Genomic DNA, 23,581 nt, shown 5'->3' with positions numbered 1-23,581 from the left:
ACAGGAAGTCTGCAGAGAGATATAGATAGGTTAAGTGAGTGGGCAAGGGTCTGGCACATGGAGTAGAATGTTGGTAAATGTGAAGTCATCCACTTTGGATGATCTATTGTTTAAATGGTAAAATATTGCAGCATGCTGCTGTGCAGAAGGACTTGGGAGTGCGTGTGAATCGATCACAAAATGTTGCTCTGCAGGTGCAGCAGGCTATCAAGAAGGCAAATGGGATGGTGGCCTTCATTACTAGAGGGATTGAATTTAAGAGCAGGGAGGCTATGCTGCAACTGTACAAGGTACTGGTGAGGCTGCACCTGGAGTTCCTACTTGCATTTCTGGCTCCTTGCTTGAGGAAGGATATACTGGCTTTGGAGGCAGTGCAGAGGAAGTTCACCAGTTTGATTCCAGAGATGAGACAGTTAGACTATGAGGAGAGATTGGATTGCCTGGGACTGTACTTGCTGGAATTCAGAAGAATGAGGGGAAATCTCATAGAAACATATAAAATAATGAAAGGGATAGATAAGAGGCAGGAAAGTTGTTTCCACTGGTAGGTGAGAATAGAACTGGAGAACATAGCTTCAATATTTGGGGGAGTAGATTTAAGACCAAGAGGAGATACTGCTTTTCCCAGAGAGTGGTGAATCTGTGGAATTCTCTGCCCAATGAAGCAGTGGAGGCTACCTTAGTAAATATATTTAAGATAAGGTGGGACAGATTTTTGCATAGGAGTGGAATTATGTGTTATGGGGAAAGGCAGGTAGGTGGAGATGAGTTCATGACCAAATCAGCCATGATCTTATTGAATGGCGGAGCAGGCTCGCCAAGCCGGATGGCCTATTCCTGCTCCTAGTTCTTATGAAATTATCTCCTTTGGCTCAAGAGCCTGAAGGTTGAGTGGCAATAACTGATTCTGAACCTGGTGGTGTGAGTACTGAAGTTCCTGTACCTTCTTCCCGATTGCAGTAGTGAAGAGAGAGCATGTCCTTGGTGGTGGGGTCCCAGATGAAGGATGCTGCTTTCCTGCAACAGCGTTCCACGTAGATGTGCCCAATATTTGGTAAGGCCATAAGATCATGATATAGGAGCAGAGATAGGCCATTTGGTTCCATCAAATCAGCTCCACATTTCATCATGGCTCTCCCATTTCCCTCTCAGCCCCAATCTCTTCCTTCTATCCCTAATGAAGAGTCTATCAACCTCTACCCATTGACTTGGCCTCCACAGCCACCTGTGGCACTGAATTTCACAGATTCACCACTCTCTGGCTAAAAAAAATCCTCCTCATCTCCATTCTAAATGGATGCCCCTCTGTGTCCTTCAGCCTTAGACTCCACCAGCATAGGAAACATCCTCTCCACATCCACTCTATCAAGGCCTTTCAATATTCAATAGGTTTCAATGAGGTTCCCCCTCATTCTACTGAATTCTGTTGAGTACAGGTGCAGAGCCATCAAACACTCCTCATATGATAAGCCTTTTAATCCTGGAATCATTTTCATGAACTTCCTTTTAACTTTCTCCAATGTCAGTGCATCCTTTCTTACATCAGGCGCCTAAACCTACTCATAGTGAGGCCTCACCAGTGCCTTATAAAGCATTACATCCTCGCCTGTACATTCTAGTCCTCTCAAAATGAACGTCAACATCACATTTGCCTTTCTTGCCACTACAAGTTTACCTTTAGGGAATCCTGCATGAGGACTCCAAAGTCCTTTTGCAGCTCAGATTTTTAAATTTTCTCTCCAGTTAGAAAATATTTTATCCTTTTATTTCTTCTATCAAAGTGAATTACCATAAACTATCACACACTATATTCCATCTGCCACTTCTTTGCCCATTCTCCTAAATCTGTTAAGTCCTTCTGAAGCCTCCCTGCTTCCTCAACACTACTTGCCCTTCCACCTATTTTCACATTGTCTGCAAACTTGACCACAAAGTTGTTATCCAAAATGATTGACAAAAAAAAGTAAAACAAAGTGGTCCCAACACCAATCCTTGTGGAACACCTCTAGTCACCGGCAGCCAGCCAGAAAAGGCTCACTTTATTCCCACTCTTTGCTCCCTGGCAATAAGTCAATGCTCTATCCATGCTAGTATCTTTCCTTTAATACCATGGGCTCTTAACTTGTTAAGCAGACACATGTGTGGCACCTTGTCAAAGGCCTTCTTAAAATCCAAGTAGACAACATCCTCTGATTCTCCTTTGCCTATCCTGCTTGTTATTTCTTCAAAGAATTATATTTCGTAAACAAAATAATCTGCAGATGCTGGAATTAAAGCAACACTCACAACACGCTGGAGGAACTCAGCAGGTCCGGCAGCATCCGTGGAAACGATGAGTCGACGTTTCCACAGATGCTGCCTGACCTGCTGAGTTCCTCCAGCATGATGTAAGAATTAGATTTGTCAGGCAAGATTTTCCCTTCCAGAAACCATGCTGTCCATGGCCTGTTTTGTCATGTGCCTCCAAGTACCCTGAAACTACACCCTGAACAATTGACTCCAACCACTGAGGTCAGACCAATTTCCATATAATTTCCTTTCTACTGCCTCTCTTCCTTCTTGAAGAGTGGAATGACATTTGCAGTTTTCAACAACACTGGAGACATGCCAGAATCCGTTGAATGGTGATGAAATGTCTCAACCCAAAGGTCAACGGTTTATTCCCTCCATTGATATTGCCTGACTTTGAGTCCCTCTATCATTTATTGTGTGTAAAATGCATACAGTTCTGTTGGCTACCTCGATCTGTCAGACTATTATCATGATAAGAGCTCTGTGAATCCAAGTAAAGGATCAGAAGCTGCAGGTGATTTCAGTTGCTCAATGTCCATATAAAGTTGACAATTCTGAGCAGGAGTTTCAGAGCAGTCCAGTGACAGTAGCTGGACAGTTGCCTTTTTTCACAAGTAATAAAGTTTGAGAAAGAATGAGTGCAGATTGTCCGAGACCAGTTGATCAGTGTCGTCACTTCTTTACCCAGAGTGGTGACCATTCAGAACCTATCACCACATGGGCAGCTGTAGGTGAGCAGCGGGGACAGACTGAAGGGGAAGCCGAGTGAACAGAGATGGAGAAAAAGAACATCGCTACCAGGTGATAGGAGGAGACGGAACAGGAACACTGGCAGGAACCAGAAGGGCAGATTGGCCTCTATACTGTACACTGAGCTGGCTGCAGTCAGTAAGGACTTGAGAGACAAGATGTAAAATATAACCGAGTTATTTATGATGGATCCCTTCCACAATATTTAGGTCCAATTAAAGGCCTATGTCATCAGAACAAGCCTTCTTGACGCTGCAACTTCAGACCCAAACTGAAGGTCATTACAGAGACTCTGAAAGGTTCAGCAAAGCTCAGAATTTTATTTACAGACCAGTTCACGGATAACTCAGCCAGAACTTCATTAGGAAAGGATCACGTTGACTGAGCCAACGAGGGATTAGCACTACCCCTTTACATACATTCGACGCAAGAAGAAAATCTGTACCCAGCTCATAAAGCTACAGACTAATGACAAGCTAACATGCTACTATATTTTAACAAGAGAGAAGTCAAAGACTAATTAATTGGACACCTGCAAAGTCTTGGAGAAGTAATTGGAAGTACTCAAGGACAATTGCAACTTAAATGTAAACTGACAGAAGACCTAACAATAAGACATAAAAAAGCTGAAGAGCAACAACAGGGATAACTATAATTAATAAAATGCAGATAATACAATAAAAGAACCCCGAGCAGCAAAAACTCGGAGCCCTCATGAATACTCTACTAATGATCCGAGATCATGACACTCCCGTGCCCAATGACCAGGGTTCAGTTCCAGGTGTGATGAACAGCAGCAATAACTACAGGATCTGACACCATTAGTCACTCTTGAAATTGCAACTCGATTTAGCAAATGTGGTGGTTAAAAATTCAATATAGAGTTCTTTTAAACCGCCTCCCCATGTGAACTTAGTGGTTTGTCATCTGGTGGGATGACCATGTCAGCCTCTTTGCTCACATAGGACAGGGGTGCAGCCTCTCAGTGTGAATTCATGAATGTACCTTCAGTTCAGATGATTGCGTGAATCTCTTTCCACTGTCTCAGTAGGTGAATGGCCCCTCGCCAGTGTGAACTCGCTGGTGTGTCTTTAGGTGGGATGACTGAGTGAATCCCTTGCCACACGTGGAACAGATGAACGGCCTCTCCCCTGTGTGTACCCGTTGGTGTGTCTTTAAGTGGGATGAGTGAGTAAATCCTTTACCACAGTCTGAGCAGGTGAATGGTCTCTCCCCAGTGTGAACTCGCTGATGTACCTTCAGTTGAGATGAGAGTGTGAATTCCTTCCCACAGTCTGAGCAGGTGAACAGCCTCAAGCCAGTGTGAAATCGCTGATGTGTCTGCAGGTGGGATGATTGCGTGAACCCCTTCCCACATTCTGAGCAGGTGAACGGCCTCTCCCCAGTGTGAATTCGCTGATGTACCTTCAGTTGAGATGATCGAGGAAATCCCTTCCCACAGTCTGAGCAGGTGAATGGTCTCTCCCCAGTGTGAATTCGCTGATGATCCTTTAGCTGAGATAACTGAGTGAATCCTTTCCCACAGTCTGAACAGGTGAAGGGATTTTCCCCAGTGTGAAATGACAGGTGTCTCTGTAGGCTGGATGACTGAGTGAAACCCTTCCCACAGTCTGAACAGGTGTATGGCATCTCCCCAGAATGAACTGACTGGTGTGCCAGTAGGTCAGAGGACCGAGTGAATCGCTTCTCACAGTCTGAGCAACTGAACGGTCTCTCCCCAGTGTGAAGTGATTGGTGTGTTCGTAGGTGGGATGACTGAGTGAATCCCTTCCCACAGTCTGAGCAAGTAAATGGCCTCTCCCCAGTGTGAACTCGCTGGTGTACATTCAGTTGGGATGACTGAGTGAACCCCTTCCCACAGTCTGAGCAGGTGAACGGCCTCTCCCCAGTGTGAACTCGCTGATGTTCTTTCAGTTGAGATGACCGAGTAAACCCCTTCCCACAGTCTGAACAGGTGAATGGCCTCTCCCCAGTATGAACTCGCTGATGTATCTTCAGTTGAGATGAGTGAGTGAAACCTCTCCCACAGTCAGAGCAGGTGAATGGCCTCTCCCCAGTGTGAACTCGCTGATGAACCTTCAGTTGAAACGACAGAGTAAACCCCTTCCCACATTCTGAGCAGGTGAATGGCCTCTCCCCAGTGTGAACTCGCTGATGTACCTTTAGTTGAGATGACAGAGTGAATCCCTTCCCACATTCTGAGCAGATGAATGGCCTCTCCCCTGTGTGAACTCGCTGATGAATCTTCAGTTGAGATGACTGAGTAAATCCCTTTCCACATGCAGAACAGGTGAACGGTCTCTCCCCAGTGTGAACTCGCTGATGTATCTTCAGTTGAGCAGACCGAGTGAATCCCTTCCCACAGTCTGAGCAGGTGAATGGTCTCTTCCCAGTGTGAACTGACTGGTGTGTCTGTAGGTGGGATGAGTGAGTGAAGCCCTTCCCACAGTTTGAGCAGGTGAAAGGCCTCTCTCCAGTGTGAACTCGCAGGTGTGCCTTTAGGTGGGATGACTGAGTGAATCCCTTCCCACAATCCGAGCAGGTGAATGGCCTCTCTCCTGTGTGAATTAACTGGTGTGCCAATAGGTCAGATGACCGACTGAATCCCTTCCCACAGTCAGAGCAGATGAATGGCCTATCCCCAGTGTGAATTCGCTGGTGTGTCTGTAGGTGGGATGACTGAGTGAATCCCTTCCCACAATCTGAACAGGTGAATGGCCTCTCCCCAGTGTGAATTAACTGGTGTGCCAATAGGTTAGAAGACAGAGTGAATCCCTTCCCACAGTCTGAGCAGATGAATGGTCTCTCACCGGTGTGAACACGCTGATGTATCTTCAATTGAGATGACTGAGTAAATCCCTTCCCACAATCTGAGCAGGTGAACAGCATCTTCCAAGTGCAAATTAACTGCTGTGCAAAGATCAGATCACTGAGGTGAATTCCTTCTCACAATCTGAGCAGGTGAAGTGTCTCTTCTCAGCGTGAATTGACACTCAGAGCAGGTGAATGGCCTCTACATACTGTGAACTCACTGATATGCCAGCAGGTCAGATGTCAAATGCAATGAAACCCGCACAGAATCAACGTAGTGGAAGAACTGAACAAATGCTGCCGTGTTCTCAGCACCCTGCTTCAACAGAAACCTTCATTTCAGACACAAAGCACGTTTCCAGCTGTATGAGATACTTCTTCACCTCCTAGGATCAACAACAAATATATCAGTGTTGCAACAGAAATATCAGCACAGAGACAACAGAACTGACATGTAGTTGTATTTGAGATTCTGCACTCAAATTATTTGTCATTTCTAACCTGTAAAAAGATTTACAAACTACATTAATGGGCAAAGGACAACATTTTAGATAATTTTAGTCCCTATGCTGGGCTCTGATATCATACTGGTATAGTGATTATTATCAAATCATCCTCTAACTGGGAACGGATCAGACATCTGGACTAACTACCATATTCTCTGCCTGTCTTCCTCTCTGTATCAGGATTGACCATTTCTGCCTGCGTCAATCTGTGACTTGGCTCAGATTGTCTGTTTCCATTGGTACTATTTCAAGTTCTGGTCATGTCCCACAGGGCAACAAAGAGCACATAATAAGATACAGCTGCTGCTAGAGATTTTCTCATTACTCTGATCACGCCCCCACCCCCGGTTATTGACGGTGGTGAACTCATCGACGACAATGCCAATGAACATGACGGGGAGGGCAATATTTCTCATGGGAGTCTGACACTTTCGTGATGTGAAATCCTACAGGTCACTTGTTACCCTGGACAAGGGTGTTGATCATTATATACCCAGAGAGAAAGGGACAAAACATCTTCTCACGGGTAGAAAGCTTCAGAACATTAAGAGGTAGAACAAAGAACTGAAGCTGATGGATTTTGTTCTTTTTTTCCCAAGCAGCACTAATTAACATTTTAACTGAATGGAAGATAGTTTTTTTCTCCATTTGAGATATATTTTGGTTCCGAGATCCTAATTTTTGAATTTATAAATTATACTCTCCGTAACACGAACACCTTCCGCCCTCCCTCCCCCTCCCACGAACGGGAGACCCATGTCACAGTCCCGGCGATGCGCATGCGCCGCAGGAATGGCGCCAGCACCTTCGTTAATTAGCAGAAAACTCCCCCGGGCCAGGGGACGGATCGTGGGTCTCAGAGAGATGGAAAGAAACTGCTACTGTCTCGGGGTGCGGGGCCACGGTGTGTCCATGTTCACTACGATCGTCGCTGAATCGAGGGGCGGGCACCGCTGCTGATGAAATTCTCACTCGGAGGCTCCTACGTGCTGTCGATTCTCCAGCGTTCTCTTCCACTGCGCGCATGCGCGAATATCCGGAACTGTCTGGGATCCTTACGCCTGCGCATTTAATCGTCCGGTCAACGACGATGAATTCTGAAGCGCGGTGGCGCCTGGGTATTTAAGGTGCCATTATAGTTGACTGCCAGCACCAGATCCTCTCCACATGCCTCAATAAAATTATGTAGTTACTTTATATGGAAGACTCAGTAGTTGCTTTATTAGAACAAGCTAGAATAATAATATACTCATTATCAACCGGCATTGCGTGTGTTAAGTGTCAAAGTCCAACCGACTTACAAATGCAGATATAAAACACGAGATTCTGCAGATGCTGGAAATATAAAACAACTCACGAAGTGCTGGAGGAGCTCAGCAGGTCAGGCAGCATCTAAGCAGAATAATGAACAACTTAGGGATAGTGAAGGGTCTCGGTCGAAATATCAACAGACCTCCCCAACTTTCAGAAATAGACTGATTATCCAGGTTATTTCAAAGTTCAAAGTACATTAGTTACTGCTCGGTGCTAAGAACTTGTTAATAAAGGTGACAAACAACAGTGCGCCCTGCATTGGTCACTGAGAAACAATTGTCCACTATCGACCTCTGTCTGTTTCCACTAAGCCAAATTTGCATGCATTTGAATGCCTCGCTCCGGAATCCACGTGAAATAAACTTCCAGACCATCCTACCATGCAGGACCTTCTCAGAGGCATTGCTGAAATCCACGTAGATGATACTGATTCTCTTGTTCACCTCTTCAAAAAAAAACTTGAATACATGAGACTGTCATGGTCCGGATCGGGGTCCCTTTAAATTTACCTTGATTATGTTACGATCCGGACCGTTGATTCCCTGTTTTCCCGTGTCCCTTGGTTTTGGTGATTAGAGGCAACTAATGCTCGGCTGAACCGGTAGTTTATAGTCTCCCGCTTTGAACTATTCGGCGTGGGAGCGTCTGCAAAGTCATCTAAGGTACGGTGTGCCGATGTCATCTGGCCGGAGCAAGCCTAGTCTCTGCCGAAGCGAGTGCTAGTAATTCGCCTTTCCTCACCAGAACAACCCTGTCCAGTTACCTCGCCAAAGCGGGCTTGCAAAGTCTCCTTACCGAGGTGGGTCTGTCAGTTAACCCGCCAGAGGGAATCAAGAACCACTGTCTACTGTTCCCGGGCCGAGTCGAGAGCTCACCAATACCCGGAGGCTCCAAGTCAAGTCCTGGCCCTGGCGGCATTGAAGTACCAAGTCAAGACCTGGCCCCGGCGGTATTCTAGCACCAAGTCAAGACCTGGCCCTGGCGGCATTCTAGCACCAAGTCAAGCCCTGGCGGCTTCCCAGTTCTGAGTCAAGTCCTGGCCCTGGCGGTCTGTGATTCCTGTCCTACCCCCTTCTCTGAATCTCTTCTTTGCCCCTCTAGGCTCTAGCCCTCATCTGCAGCCCCCGCCTGCACTTCAGTCTAGTTCCATCGCCGGAGCTAGATAGGTACAGTCTGGTGTTCATTTGTGTTGGTCTTGTTTTGTCATCGCCTCCGTGGGGTAAGTCTGGCCATCTTGCTGTTGCCCCGTGGGGAGTTGTGTCTTGTCCTGTCTTCGCCTCCGTGGGGTAAGTCAGGCGATCTTGCCATTGCCCCGCGGGGGTTCATGTCTTGTCGTGTCTTGTCCTCACCTCCGTGGGGTAGGTTAGGCCATCTTGCCGTTGCCCGGCAGAGGGTCATGAGTCCCGGCCATATGTCCTGTACCCAAGGAGGGGTCCCGGCTCTCTGTTCTGTGTACAAGTCCTGGCCCTATGTCCTGTACCCAAGGAGGGGTCCCGACTCTGTGTTCTGTGTATTTGTCCATGGTTCCATGTACCTACTCTCCTGAGACCGAGACTCTGTGTTCCCATGTTCCTCCTCTCCCTAGCCCATGTCATATCCATGCCTAGTCCTGGAGTACGAGCCCGAGGCAAGACCCAGGTACTAGCCTAGTCATAGTCCTGAGTCCTTGTCCAGTTCGCTATTTCCTGCTCCTGCCTTGCTCTCCCGGTATCGAACAATAAACTAAATCTAAGTAACCTCACAAGATGTGTCTTGCATTTGGGTTCACCCTTGTTCCCAATGCCCCCGCCATTGTGACAAAGACACAGTTTCCCATGCTGGCTATCTTTTCTCTTTCATTCTTGTGATCTTGTGCTTTTGTACTCTAGTCCTCAGAAAATGAATGGCTTTTTGGAGAAGACAAATATCAGAGTTGCATTGTACATGCATACTTTGACAATATAAAAGGCCCTTGTACCTTGAGTGGTGCCATAACAACAACCTCTCTCTCAGTGTTAGCAAGACCAAGGAGCTGATTATTGACAAGGAGAAGGAAATCAGAGGTTCATGAGCCAGTTCTCATTGGAGGTTCAGAGGTGAAGAGAACCTGGGTCTTGCCTCGGGTTTGGGCCCCAGAAACAGGCAAGGACATGACATGACTACAGGACAGGATGTGGCTGGGGTCTAGAGGCTTGGGGCTGTAGGCTGGGGTCCTGGTCTTGAGGCTTGAGCCTGGAGACAGGCTGGGGTCTTGAGGCTCGAGCCTGGAGGCTGATAACTCGGAGGCTGGAGCTCAGAGACAGACTGGGAACTGAACAGCAGCATAGAGCCGGGACTTATCTTTCGATATCACACTGGAGGAAATATTGTATCATTTCTTAATGCATGCATTACTAAATGACAATAAAAGAGGACTGCGTGTCTTCATAATCTAAAAAAGCCAGGACTCATCTTTAACATGATACTAACACGAGACTGGACAGTACATAAGTATAGAGCCAGGACTTGTCCGCAGACAAGCCGGGACTCAACTTTATCACACCAAGGTGGGACAGGACCATCTGTCGGGAAACGGCAGAACGGCCGGACTTAGGCAACAGAAGCAGACAAGACAAGACAGGACCCCCGCAGGGCAACGGCAGAATGGCCTGACTTACCCCACGGAGGCGAGGACAAGACAGGACAGATCCTCCCGCAGGGCAACGGCAGAATGGCCTGACTTACCCCATGGAGGAGAGCACAGGACAAGACAAATCCCCCCACAGGGCAATGGCAGAATGGCCTGACTTACCCCACGGAGGCGAGCACAAGACAAGACAGTTCCCCCTGCATGGGCAACAGCAGAACAGCCTGATGTACCCCATGAAGGCAAGGAATAGAAGAGACAAACACCAAAGAATGGCAGACAGTTCCATCTCTGCATCGGGTTGCTCCAAGTAGCAGTTACGGCCAGCAACCTCGGTTGGCTACGGAAACAGCCGGATCCCTACCTAGCTCGGAGTGGCTGACGGCCACTCAGCTGGCCCTGGAAATGGCCGAATCCATACAGCAAAGACAGCTCCGTCTATTGACAGCAAGGCTCCATGAGGCGATGGTTCTCCAATGCAGACTAAAGATGGCAAGTGAACGCTCTAGCCTTCTACTGGCAGATTGCTCCCAGGGGATCTTGACAAGACAAACAGCAGCTCACACTCAACCCCAAGGCTACTTATATTCCAAGCCTCAGGATAGGAATCAGGTGCCTATGATTAACTCAACCAAAACAAGGGACAGCTGGAAGACCCGGAGTCCTGAGTGCACAGACCGGACTGTGAACTGGAATGCAGACTTCCCAGACTGGACCATAACAGTGCTGTTAAAAATAACATTAATAAGGAGCTTTAAATGTAGTAATAGGGAGAAACAGATAGCCTACTTATAGCTTATTAAATGTTGCAGATTGTGCTTCTTACTTCAGTCCTTTCCAGGCGGCATGATTACTGAGGGTTGTGTAACATCGATTTGTCAGAGTATTGGTACATCAGGAGCTAGGAGCAGAAACTATGACATTTATTTCAATTAATTTTTCCATTATTTTTGTGTAATTTGTATGTGATAGTCAGCAGAAAAGACTGGTCTCTAATCTATACAACGTAAATATTCTATTTTCTAATCTAACACGAGCAATGTGCTTGTCGTGGTGAGTAGGAGCACTTGATGCGTTATATGACCTTTTTCTTTATTCACCTGCATAAATTCTTTCATGTACCCAAGAAGAATATTTCATTTTCTTATCTTTGAGATAAGGCTCATGAGTGCTAGTGAATCATTAACTTGCATCTCCATGTTGAACAATATTATAATGGCTTTTCGTCATCCCCTAGACTAGTGTAGAGGTAATTATACATTGGACACCCAAAGCTGTATTCACATCCACTTTTATCAAACTATGAGCATTGAGGTAGTAATCTGCTTGGGCAGCCAAAGTGCATCATCTCAGTTTACTCGCGTTAAAGAGCACCCGTAGTGCATTTGACAAGCACCACTGGAGCTTCTTTGTTCATGTTAGAGTTGTTCTATCAAACATCTTTGGATTGATGTTCCTTGGATTTGAATGGAATGAGCTGCAACGTATTCAAATGTTCACATTTCTGAAGAGGGGTTGTTGAATTATTTACATTATAGAGTGAATCATTAACAAGGGGACATAAAATCCTGAGATTTAAATTGAGATGGTTGGACATTCCTTTTCTAAAAGGATAGTGAATCTCTGAAATTATCCTACAACGGTGTTGAGGCCAGAGGATCAGATATATTTAGGGAAGTTGGGTGCATAATTAAAGGTTTGTGGAGTTGACAGTTATGAAGAATTGGCACAGAATAGGAGCCGAGGCCATCATTGATCAGTCACCCTATGAAAACTGGGATGGAGGGCATGGAGGGCTTGACCAGCTTTGTGTATCAACATAGGTAATATGTAGACGCGTATGTTGGCACGAGGCCAAGTGGTTAAAGCATCGGTCTAGTGATCTGAAGGTTGCTAGTTCGAACCTCGGCTGAGGCAGTGCTTGAGCAAGGCACTTAACCACACATTGCTCTTCAACGAAACCAGTGCCAAGCTGTATCGGCCCTAGTGCCCTTCGGTGGCGAGGAGATGGGAGACTTGCAGCATGGGCAACTGTTGGTCTTCCATTCAACCTTCCAAGGCACAAATCCATGGTCTCACGAGATTATATGCCTATAAGATTATATGTAGAACATAGAACCAAGAACAATGAACTTAGACGATATACATTCAGTACAAGACAGTCAATGGGCTTAATGAGTTCTGGCAAACTAATTAAAACAATGATTAAATGCCTAACTAAAGTAATGTCAGGCATACACTTGCCTGCACTACCACCCAGGAAGCGTGCTTCTGACAACCACCATTCCCCGTAATAACGACTCATACATTGCCTTTGAACTTAAATTCAAATTGATATTTCGACCTGGGGGTTAGGGAAAGACATTGTCTGTCTACTCTATCTGTACTTCTTGCAATCTTATAAACTTATTATCAACTAAGGAACAGCGCCCAGACTATGCTGCTCAAGAAGAGAGAAAAAAAAGCCGAAGTCCGTCCAATCCACCCTCATAGCACATGGCTTCTAGTTCAGTTAGCATCGTGCTAAACCTCTTCTCTACCGTTTCCAAAGCCTCAGTATTCTTTCTAAAATGGAGTGACCAAATTAAAGTTATAGTCTAGGTGCGGCGAAACGAGAGTTATAAAAAGCCGGGACATCTGGCACGGTGCTTAAATCGTCCAAACCTCCCAAACCTCGAGTCGTTCCGCGGGCTCGGGGGTCGGGCTACGCCGCTTCGATGCGGCCATTACGTGACCTTTCCAATTCGGCTCGGCTCTTAAATCGAACAAACCTCTGATCTTTTCTCGCCTCGCCTCAGCTCCGCCTCGAATTGCTTCCAAGTCCGCTACAGCAACTCCAACCCGGACACTCTGCATCGTCCTGCCTCAACTAGACTGCAATCACACAGCAAAAATGCGGGTCCGTACAGGCAATTCAGCTGGACTCTGACAGGGAAGCCACAGGCCACTGTTTGCAGCGATCTTAACCCAGAACCCCAGCAACCAGTTGAGCCACTTTGAGAGAACTGTGGATCTGGAGCCCAGTATCCCTCTGCACATCAGAATTTCACGGATTGGCAACTAACAAAGACCTGTTTTTTTACATTTGATCTCTCAAACTGAAACACCTCACACTTTACCGGATTAAACCGCATCAGCTATTTATCCACCTATATCCCCATATCTAGAACGTATCTACCTACCGCCCAATCCAAATGGCCTATTCTCTGTTGTTGTTTACATGCATCTTTAACATCTGGATCAGTCTTCCATAAAGAACTTTGTTATACGCCTATAGAAATCAATACGAAGAAACTCTACAGATTGGCTGTATGAGCAATCCCATTACTTCCTGGGGAAAAACACTTAATCAAGTTTTGTAAGATAAGACTTTGACTACACAAAGCCATACTAAATGCCATTAGTTCGGCCGTGGTTTTGCAACTGTTCATAAATCCCAACTGGAAGAAATGTCTCTAATAACTTCCCTACCAAAAACATGAGACTTACGGTCATACAGTTTCCAGGACAGTAACTATTTTCTTCCTTTTTCTTTACAGTCATTGAGTTATAAAAAACTACAGCCCAGAAACAGGCCCTTTGGCCCATATAGTCTGTGCCAAGCCAGTTAAACTGCTTACACCCATCGACCTGCACCTGTGCCATACCCCTACTATTCTTGAACTTATCCAAATTTCTCTTAAACGATGAAAGCGAGTTTGCATGCGCCACTTGCGTTTGCTTTTCGTTCTGCACTCATGGCAGCAAACAGCTCCTCTGTAATCAGTAAAGGGTCCATGAAGTTGATGTCATTTTGCCTTACTTCTATAGACTCTGTGTCCGTCTCCTGGGTAAATACAGATGCAGAAAATGCATTGAAGATCTCCCCCATTGCTTCTGGCTCCACATATTATTACCATTCTGATCTTCCTCATTAATTTTGTCCTTGCAATCCTTTTGCTCTTAACATATCTGTAGAATACCTTATAATTTTCCTTTACCTTGTCTGCTAAGGCAACTACATGCCTTCTTTAATCCCTCCTGATTTTTTTCTTAAGTGTCATCATGTATTTCTTATACTCCATAAGTGCCTCATTTGTCACTTCTGACTATACCTGCAGTGCATCTCCTTCTTTATTCTTAACCAGGGGATCAATATCTCTTGTAAACCAAGGTTTCCTAGACCTGTTATCTTTATCCTTTACACATCTTTATCAGGCACATACAAGCTTTGTGCTCTCAAATTTTCATTTTGAATGCCTCCCACTTTTCAATAAATCTTTGCCAGAAAATAGCCTGTCCCAGTCCATACTTGCCAGATCCTTCCCGATACCATCAAAATAGGCCTTTCTCCAATTTAGAATCTCAATCAGCGGACCAGAACTATCTTTTTGTATAATCAAAGTGAAAATAATGACATTGTGATTACGAGATGCAAAGTGTTCACCTACACAAACTTTTGTCACCTGCTCGGTCTCTTTCCCTAATAGCAGATCAAGCATTGCACATTCTCAGGTTCAGACTTCTATGTACTGTTTAAGAAAACTTTCCTGAACACACCTGTCAATCTCTATCTTATCTAGTCCTTTTACAGTATAGGAGTCCCAGTCAATTATGGAAAGTTAAAATCACCAACTGTAACAACCTTATATTTCTTGCAACAGTATACAATCTCTATACAAATGTATTCCTCTACATGTCTCGGACTGTAGGGTGGTCTGCAATATAGCCCTATTAATGTGGTCATGCCTTACTTATTGTTCAGTTCCACTCTTAACACCTCACCAGACGAATTCTCCAGTCCATCCTGACTGAGTATTACCATGCCATTTTCCTTAACTTGTAACACCAGCCGCTCAGCCTCATCGAAAACAACAAAACCCAGAATATTGAGCTGACAGTCCTGTCACGGCTGCAAAGTCTCACTAATGGCAGCAATATCATAATTCCATGTGATGTTCTATGCCCTTTGCTCATCTGCCTTTTTACGCTACTTCTTGCTTTGAAATATATGCAGCTCAAGACATTTGTTGCACCATGCTCAACCATTTGATTCCTGACTTTGTCTGAGATCCAACCACATCTGTCTCCTCAACCTCTCCACCAACTGTTCTGGCACTATGGTTCTCATCCCCCTGCAATTCTAGTTTATTCCAAACCCCCACCCCTCCCCAGTGTGCAACAGAAGCAAAGATTCCCATTCGGATATTAGTCCCCTTCAATTTCAGGCGCAAACTGTCTCCTCTGTATAGGTCCCATCTTACCCGGAAGAAAGCCTAATGACCTAAAATCTGTTGCCCTCCATCCTACATCAACTCTGTAGCCACGTGTCAAACTGTATAAGCTAAATATTTCTTCCTGTTTCCGTGTGGCACGGGTAAAAATGCTAAGTTCACAACTATGGAGATCCTGCACCTTAACTTTGCACCTAGCTCCCTGAATTCACTTTGCAGAACCTCGACACACTTATTACCTACGTCATTGCTACCTACATAGACCACAATCTGTGGCTCTTCACACTCTCACTTTAGTATGCTGAGGACTTAATCCGAGAAATTCCGGACCCTGGCACCCGGGAGGCAACATGCCATCCGGAAATCTCGTTCTCGTCTATATAACCTCGTTTCTGTTCCCCTAACTAATGAATCCTGAATCACTGCAGCTCACCTCATCTCCCCGTTTCTCTCTGAGTCACACAAACAGCATCAATGCCAGAGACTGCTGGGGCTTTCCTCCGACATGTCCTCCAACAGTATCCAAAGTAGCAAACTTCTGCCTCAAATATACCAAAGAACTTGGCTTCCACTGCAGTCTGTATCAGAGATTCAACAGATTCACTTCGCCCTGGCTAAAAAAAAAATCCTCCTTACCTCTGTTCTAAAACGTCACCTCTCAATTTTGAGTCTGTGCCCTCTTGGTATGGATACCTCCTCCATAGGAATCATCCTCTCCACATCCACTCTACCTAGTACTTTCAACATTTGTTAGGTTTCAATGACATCCCTACGCATTCTTCCAAATTTCCGTAAGTACAGCCCCAAAGATGCCAAACGCTCCTCTTATATTAACCCCTTCATTCCCGGAATCATCCTGGTTAACCTCCTCTGGACTCTCTCCAATGACAACACATCCTTTCTGAGATATGGGGCCCAAAACTGTTGGCAATACTCAAAGTGCGACCTGACTAGTGTCTTATAAAGGCTCGGTATTATCTCCTTGTTTTCATACAGTTCTACTTCACTTGAAATAAATGCAACATTGTAATTGCCTTCTTTACCATAGACTTAAACTGTAAATTAACCTTCTGAGAGTCCTGCATAAGGACTCCTCAGTCCTTATGCACCTCTGTTGTTTGAATCTTCTCCTCATTTAGATAATAGTCTGCATTATTGTTCCATTTGCAAAATACATTATCAAACATTTCAAAACACTGTATTCGATCTGCCACTTTTTGCCCATTCTTCCAATTTTTCTTAGTCCTGCTGCAATCGCATTGCTTCCTCAGCACTAATGTGAATAAGGCAGCTGGTCCAGACAGAGTGCCCGGCCGGGTACTGAAAGCATGTGCCGACCAGCTTGCTGAGGTGTTTACAAGTATATTTAACCTGTCACTGCAACAAGCTGCTGTTTCAACATGCCGTAAAATGTCCACCATCATTTCAGTGCCCAAAAAATCAGCTGTATTGCCCTGTAGCGCTGACACCCATAGCCACGAAGTGCTTTGAGAGAATTGTGCTCTCACACATTAAGGCTATAATCCCACCTGATCTGGACAAACACCAGCTTGCCTCCCGGGCAAACCACTCCACAGAGAATGCAATCACAACAGCCCTCCATATTGCTCCGACTCACTTAGAGGAACCAAACACTTATGTGAGGATGTTATTTCTGGACTTCAGTTCTGCATTTACCACAGTCATCCCCCATAAACTGCTCAGCAAACTGAACACTCTTGGCCTTGGTTCCTCCCTGTGCTCATGGGTCGTGGACTTTCTCACAGCCGACCACAGCAAGACAGAATTGGTAAGCACACCTCCACCACCCTCATCTTAAAAATAGGCACCTCGCAGGGCTGTGTACTGAACCTTATGCTCCACACACTTTTCACACATGACTGCACCCCCATCTACACCCCCAACTCCATCATTAAATTTGCGGACGATACCACAGTGGTTGGCCTAATCTCGGACAAGGATGAAACAGGCTACAGGCTTGAAGTGGATCATCTGACGGAGTGGTGTAAGGACAACGACCTGGTCCTTAACATTTCTAAAACAAAAGAGATTATCATTGACTTCAGGAGATCAAAGGACAGCGTACACACACCCATCCATATACATGGACAGGTAGTGGAAAGAGTGGAAAACCTAAAGTTCCTTGGAGTTATGTTGTCAAAACAGCTGACATGGACCACCAACACCTCGCTACTTGTAAAAAAGGCACAACAAAAACTCTTCTTCCTCAGAAACCTGAAACAGGCCAAACTTTCACAAAAGCTGTTGCTTAACTTCTACAGAAGCACAATCGAAACCATCCTGACCAACAGTGCCACAGTGTGGTATGCCAGCTGTACAGCCGCTGGGTGACAAGACTTGCATCGCGTGGTGAAGGCGGCCCAGCAAACTTTAGAAACCATAGAAACCATGAAAAAACTACAGCACAGAAACAGGCCTTTTGGCCCTTCTTGGCTGTGCCGAACCATTTTCTGCCTAGTCCCACTGACCTGCACACGGACCATATCCCTCCATACACCTCCCATCCAGGTATCTGTCCAATTTATTCTTAAATGTTAAAAAAGAACCCACATTTACAACCTCGTCTGGCAGCTCATTCCATACTCCCACCACTCTCTGTGTGAAGAAGCCCCCACTAATGTCCCCTTTAAACTTTTCCTCCCTCACCCTTAACCCATGTCCTCTGGTTTTTTTCTCCCCTTGCCTCAGTGGAAAAAGCCTGCTTGCATTCACTCTGTCTATACCCATCATAATTTTATATACCTCTATCAAATCTCCCCTCATTCTTCTACGCTCCAGGGAATAAAGTCCTAACTCATTCAACCTTTCTCTGTAACTGAGTTTCTCAAGTCCCGGCAACATCCTTGTAAACCTTCTCGGCACTTTTTCAACCTTATTTATATCCTTCCTGTAATTTGGTGACCAAAACTGAACACAATACTCCAGATTCGGCCTCACCAATGCCTTATACAACCTCATCATAACTTTCCAGCTCTTATACTCAATGCGTTGATTAATAAAGGCCAATGTACCAAAAGCTCTCTTTACGACCCTATCTACCTGTGACACCACTTTTAGGGAATTTTGTATCTGTATTCCCAGATCCCTCTGTTCTACTGCACTCCTCAGTGCCTTACCATTAACCCTGTATGTTCTACCCTGTATGTTTGTCCTTCCAACGTGCAATACCTCACGCTTGTCTGTATTATACTCCATCTGCCATTTTTCAGCCCATTTTTCCAGCTGGTCCAAGTCCCTCTGCAGGCTCTGAAAACCTTCCTCACTGTCTACTACACCTCCAATCTTTGTATCATCTGCAAATTGGCTGATCCAATTTACCACATTATCATCCAGATCATTGATATAGATGACAAATAACAATGGACCCAGCACTGATCCTTGTGGCACACCACTAGTCACAGGCCTCCACTCTGAGAAGCAATTCTCTACTACCACTCTTTGGCTTCTTCCATTGAGCCAATGTCTAATCCAATTTACCGCCTCTCCATGTATACCTAGCGAATGAATTTTCCTAACTAACCTCCCATGCGGGACCTTGTCAAAGGCCTTACTGAAGTCCATGTAGACAATATCAACTGCCTTCCCTTCATCCACTTTCCTGATAACCTCCTCGAAAAACTCCAATAGCTTGGTCAAACATGACCTACCACGTACAAAGCCATGTTGACTCTGCCTAATAAGTCCCTGTCTATCCAAATGCTTGTAGATTCTGTCTTTTAGTACTCCCTCCAATAACTTACCTACTACCGACGTTAAACTTACCGGCCTATAATTTCCTGGATTACTTTTCAATCCTTTTTTAAACAACGGAACAACATGAGCCACTCTCCAATCCTCCAGCACCTCACCTGTAGACAGCAACATTTTAAATATTTCTGCCAGGGCCCCTGCAATTTCAACACTAGTCTCCTTCAAGGTCCGAGGGAACACCCTGTCAGGTTCCGGGGATTTATCCACTTTAATTTTTCTCAAGACAGCAAGGACCTCCTCCTTTTCAATCTGTACAGTTTCCATGATCTCACTACTTGTTTCCCTTAATTCCATTGACTTCATGCCAGTTTCCTTAGTAAATACAGGCGCAAAAAAACCTATTTAAGATCTCCCCCATTTCCTTTGGTTCCACACATAGCCAACCACTCTGATCTTCAAGAGGACCAATTTTATCCCTTACAATCCTTTTGCTCTTAACATAGCTATAAAAGCTCTTTGGATTATCCTTCACTTTGACTGCCAAGGCAACCTCATGTCTTCTTTTAGCCCTCCTGATTTCTTTCTTAAGTACTTTCTTGCACTTCTTATACTCCTCAAGCACCATATTTACTCCCTGTTTCCTATACATGTCATACAACTCCCTCTTCTTCTTTATCAGAGTTGCAATATCCCTTGAGAACCAAGGTTCCTTATTCCTATTCACTTTGCCTTTAATCCTGACAGGAACATACAAACTCTGCACTCTCAAAATTTCTCCTTTGAAGGCTTCCCACCTACCGATCACATCTTTGCCAGAGAACAACCTGTCCCAATCCACACTTTTTAGATCCTTTCTCATTTCTTCAAATTTGGCCTTCTTCCAGTTCAGAACCTCAACCCTTGGACCAGATCTATCCTTGTCCATGATCAAGTTGAAACTAATGGTGTTATGATCACTGGAACCAAAGTGCTCCCCTACACAGACTTCCGTCACTTGTCCTAACTCGTTTCCTAACAGGAGATTCAATATTGCATCCCCTCTAGTTGGTCCCTCTATATACTGATTTAGAAAACTTTCCTGAACACATTTTACAAACTCTAAACCATTTAGACCCCTAACAGTATGGGAGTCCCAATCAATATATGGAAAATTAAAATCCCCTACCACCATAACTTTATGTTTCCTGCGGTTGCCTGCTATCTCTCTGCAGATTTGCTCTTCCTATTCTTGTTGATTATTGGGTGGTCTGTAATTCAATCCCACTAATGTGGCCATACCTTTCCTGTTTCTCAGCTCCAGCCATAAGGACTCAGTAGACAAGCCCTCTAATCTGTCCTGCCTGAGCACTGCTGTAATATTTTCCTTAACAAGCAATGCTACTCCCCCACCTTTCATTCCTCTGTCTCGATCACATCTGAAACATCGGAACCCTGGAATATTAAGCTGCCAGTCCTGCCCCTTCTGTAGCCAAGTTTCACTAATTGCTATAATGTCGTAATTCCACATGTCAATCCATGCCCTCAACTCATCCGCCTTCCCCGCAATACTCCTAGCATTGAAATATATACACCTCAGAAGATTTTTACCACCACTCAGAACCTTTCTATTAACAGATTTGCTTGAATGTTTAACATCATTTATTTTCACCCCAGTCACACTGTCAGCTCTGGCACTCTGGTTCCCACCCCCTGCAAATCTAGTTTAAAGCCTCCCCAATAGAACTAACAAACCTCCCTGAAAGGATATGGGTCCCCCTGTAGTTCAAGTGTAACCTGTGTGTCTTGTACGGTCCCACCTGCCCCAGAAGAGGTCCCAATGATCCAGAAATCTGAAACCCTGCCCCCTACAGCAGTTCCTCAGCCACTTGTTCATCCTCTAGAGCATCCTATTCTTACCCTCATTGGCACGTAGCACAGGTAGCAATCCTGAGATTACTACCTTCGTGGTCCTGCTTTTCAACTTCCTACCAAGCTCTCTATATTCACTCTCCAGGACCTCCTCACTCTTCCTTGCTATGTCATTGGTACCGATGTGCACCACGACATCTGGCTGGTCACCCTCCCACTTCAGAATGTCATGCAAGCGATCAGAGACATCCTTGACCCTGGCACTTGGGAGGCAACGAACCATCCTGGATTCTCTGTCACGACCACAGAACCTCCTATCTGCACCTCTAACTATCGAGTCCCCTATCACTACCGCTCTCCTCTTTTTCCACCCTCCCTTCTGCACTGCAGAGCCAGACTCAGTGCCAGAGATCCGGCTGCTGCAGCTTGTCCCAGGTAAGTCGTCCCCCGCAACAGTATCCAATGCGGTATACTTGTTGTTGAGGGGAATGACCACAGGGGAACCCTGCTCTGCCTGCCCTTTCCTCTTCCCTCACCTGACAGTGACCCAGTTTCCTGTCCTCTGCTCTTTTGGCGTAACTACCAAACTTTCAGGATGGAGCTCCCAGGACTGGACACCATCTATTCCAGCAGACTCAGGAGGAAAGCAATCAGCATAACCAGAGACACCACACACCCCGGCCACTCCCTCTTTAACCCTCTGCCGTCCAGCAAAAGATTCAGGAAACTAAAAGCCAGAACAAATAGACTGAGGAACAGCTTCTATCTCAGAGCTGTGGCCTCCATCACACTACCCCCACAGAGCAATGACTGAAACTGTGAGCACACACACATGCACACACAAGGACTCAAATACTTGCACTAAAGGCACTTTGTGCATTACTGTGATATTCTGGTGCTGCTTCGTATCACCTGTGAACTTTGCCACAAAGCCATCAATTCCATTATCCAAATCACTGATCATGTGAAAAGTAGCAGCCCCAATACTGACCTCTGAGGAAAACCACTAGTCACTGGCAGCCAAATAGAAAAGGTGCCTTTTATTCCAAGTCACTGTGTCTGCCTGTCAGCCATTCCACTGTCCATGCTGGTATCTTTCTTTAATGCCATAGAATAACTCTAACAGATTTGTCAAGCAAGATTTCCCTTGTAGAACCATGCTGACTTTGACTTATTTATCATTATTCCCCAAGTACTCCAATACCTCATCCTTAATAATTGACTCCAACACTTTCTGAACCACTGAGATGAAGCTAACTGGCCTATAATTGCCTTTCATCTGCCTTTCTCCATTCTTAACGGGTAGAGTGACATTTGCAACCTTTCAGTCCTCCCGGATCATGCCAGAATCAAGTGATTCCCGAAAGATCATGGCCAATGCATCTGTTCTCTCCTCAGCAACCTCCTTCAGGACTTTGGGATGTAGTCCATCTGGTCCACGTCACTTATCCTCCTTAAGACCTTGGAGTTTGCCTAGCACTTCTTTCTTTGTAATAGCAATGGCACTCACTCTGATGGAGTGAAGGGATAGGTAAATAGGGGTATAGACTAAGAACAATGATTAACTTATGATCAATCACCTTGTGGGCACCTTAGCTTACTGTTTTGGACAGTCAAAAAGAAGTTTTACCTAGCAACATGTGACGTACTAGTCATTGTTCTCTAAAGATAGGCAAAGGTTCAAATAAGGAACTATCTGATCTTGCTGAAGCATCTCAAGGTATAGCTAAATATGCGAAAAATAGTGTAAGGGCTAGAACGTTCTAGAGAAAAGGGGAAGGTGTCTGAATGAGGAACTGATGGGCTAGCTTTGGCTTAAAATAATTATAACTAACTAACCAATGATTATTTTACATATAATTGTATCTTTGCATGTGATTGAAATGATTCTAATGTTATCTAAACCTGTAATCGTAAGATTTCCTGCTACCTGATCAATGTTATAAATTGTGGAGAACTGTGTAATTCTGGGGCAGTGTCTGGACTGGCTCTTTTTGGAGAACAGTCTGTAACTTCCCCCATAGCATGCCATGAGTAAAGAACAAAGGTTTGAAAAATAATTATGTGTGTTAGTGTATTTGTGGTACGATTGTCTTTGCATCGATCGGTCCAGTAGGACAACTCCTGCTCCCTGACACTCACGGACCTCTGGTACAATGCTATTGTCTTCCATGAGAAGACAAATGCAAAGTACCCACTAAGTTCATCTGCCATTTCTTTGCCTCCCATTACGATCTTACCAGCATAATTTTCCAATGGTCCAATGAAAACTCTCACTTCCCTTTTACTCTTGAAATAACTGGAAAAACATTTTGGTGTTCTGCTTTTTATTATTGTCTAGTCTGCTCTAAAATTTCATCTTTTCAGTGAGGCTGGGAGTCCTCTGGAAATCCCAGATCTGACACTCAAAGCAGAACACTGGCTCTGTTGAAATTTCTCTATTCTTTCAATATTTAGATAAGAAATAAGGAACGTTTACCTACTGACCTTGCCTCCGCCTGTTCTTGCCA

The 23,581-nt window shown here is 45.1% G+C and overlaps 1 protein-coding gene across 2 annotated transcripts in view; it reads right to left on the bottom strand.

Annotated features, from left to right (window-relative positions):
- Positions 1–7,397, bottom strand: part of LOC140201658 (uncharacterized) — a 72,217-nt gene extending 64,820 nt beyond the window's left edge. The window contains exons 1-2 of one of the 2 annotated variants that reach the window (XM_072266113.1): positions 7,186–7,397; positions 4,148–6,260 (exon numbers count right to left, since the gene is read on the bottom strand). In XM_072266113.1, the coding sequence (XP_072122214.1) occupies positions 4,148–5,952 (1,805 nt within the window). In that variant the 5' untranslated portion in view covers positions 5,953–6,260; positions 7,186–7,397. Of the gene's footprint in view, positions 1–4,047; positions 6,261–7,185 lie in introns of both variants that reach the window. The other variant, XM_072266112.1, reaches the window with a different exon arrangement.
- Positions 7,398–23,581: the final 16,184 nt, after the last annotated feature.

The sequence above is a fragment of the Mobula birostris genome, chromosome 8 (genome assembly GCF_030028105.1).
Source record: "Mobula birostris isolate sMobBir1 chromosome 8, sMobBir1.hap1, whole genome shotgun sequence".
Classification (NCBI taxonomy): Eukaryota; Metazoa; Chordata; class Chondrichthyes; order Myliobatiformes; family Myliobatidae; genus Mobula; species Mobula birostris.
The sequence above is the reverse complement of the archived record's forward strand: the minus strand, read 5'-3'. Positions and strand labels throughout refer to the sequence as shown.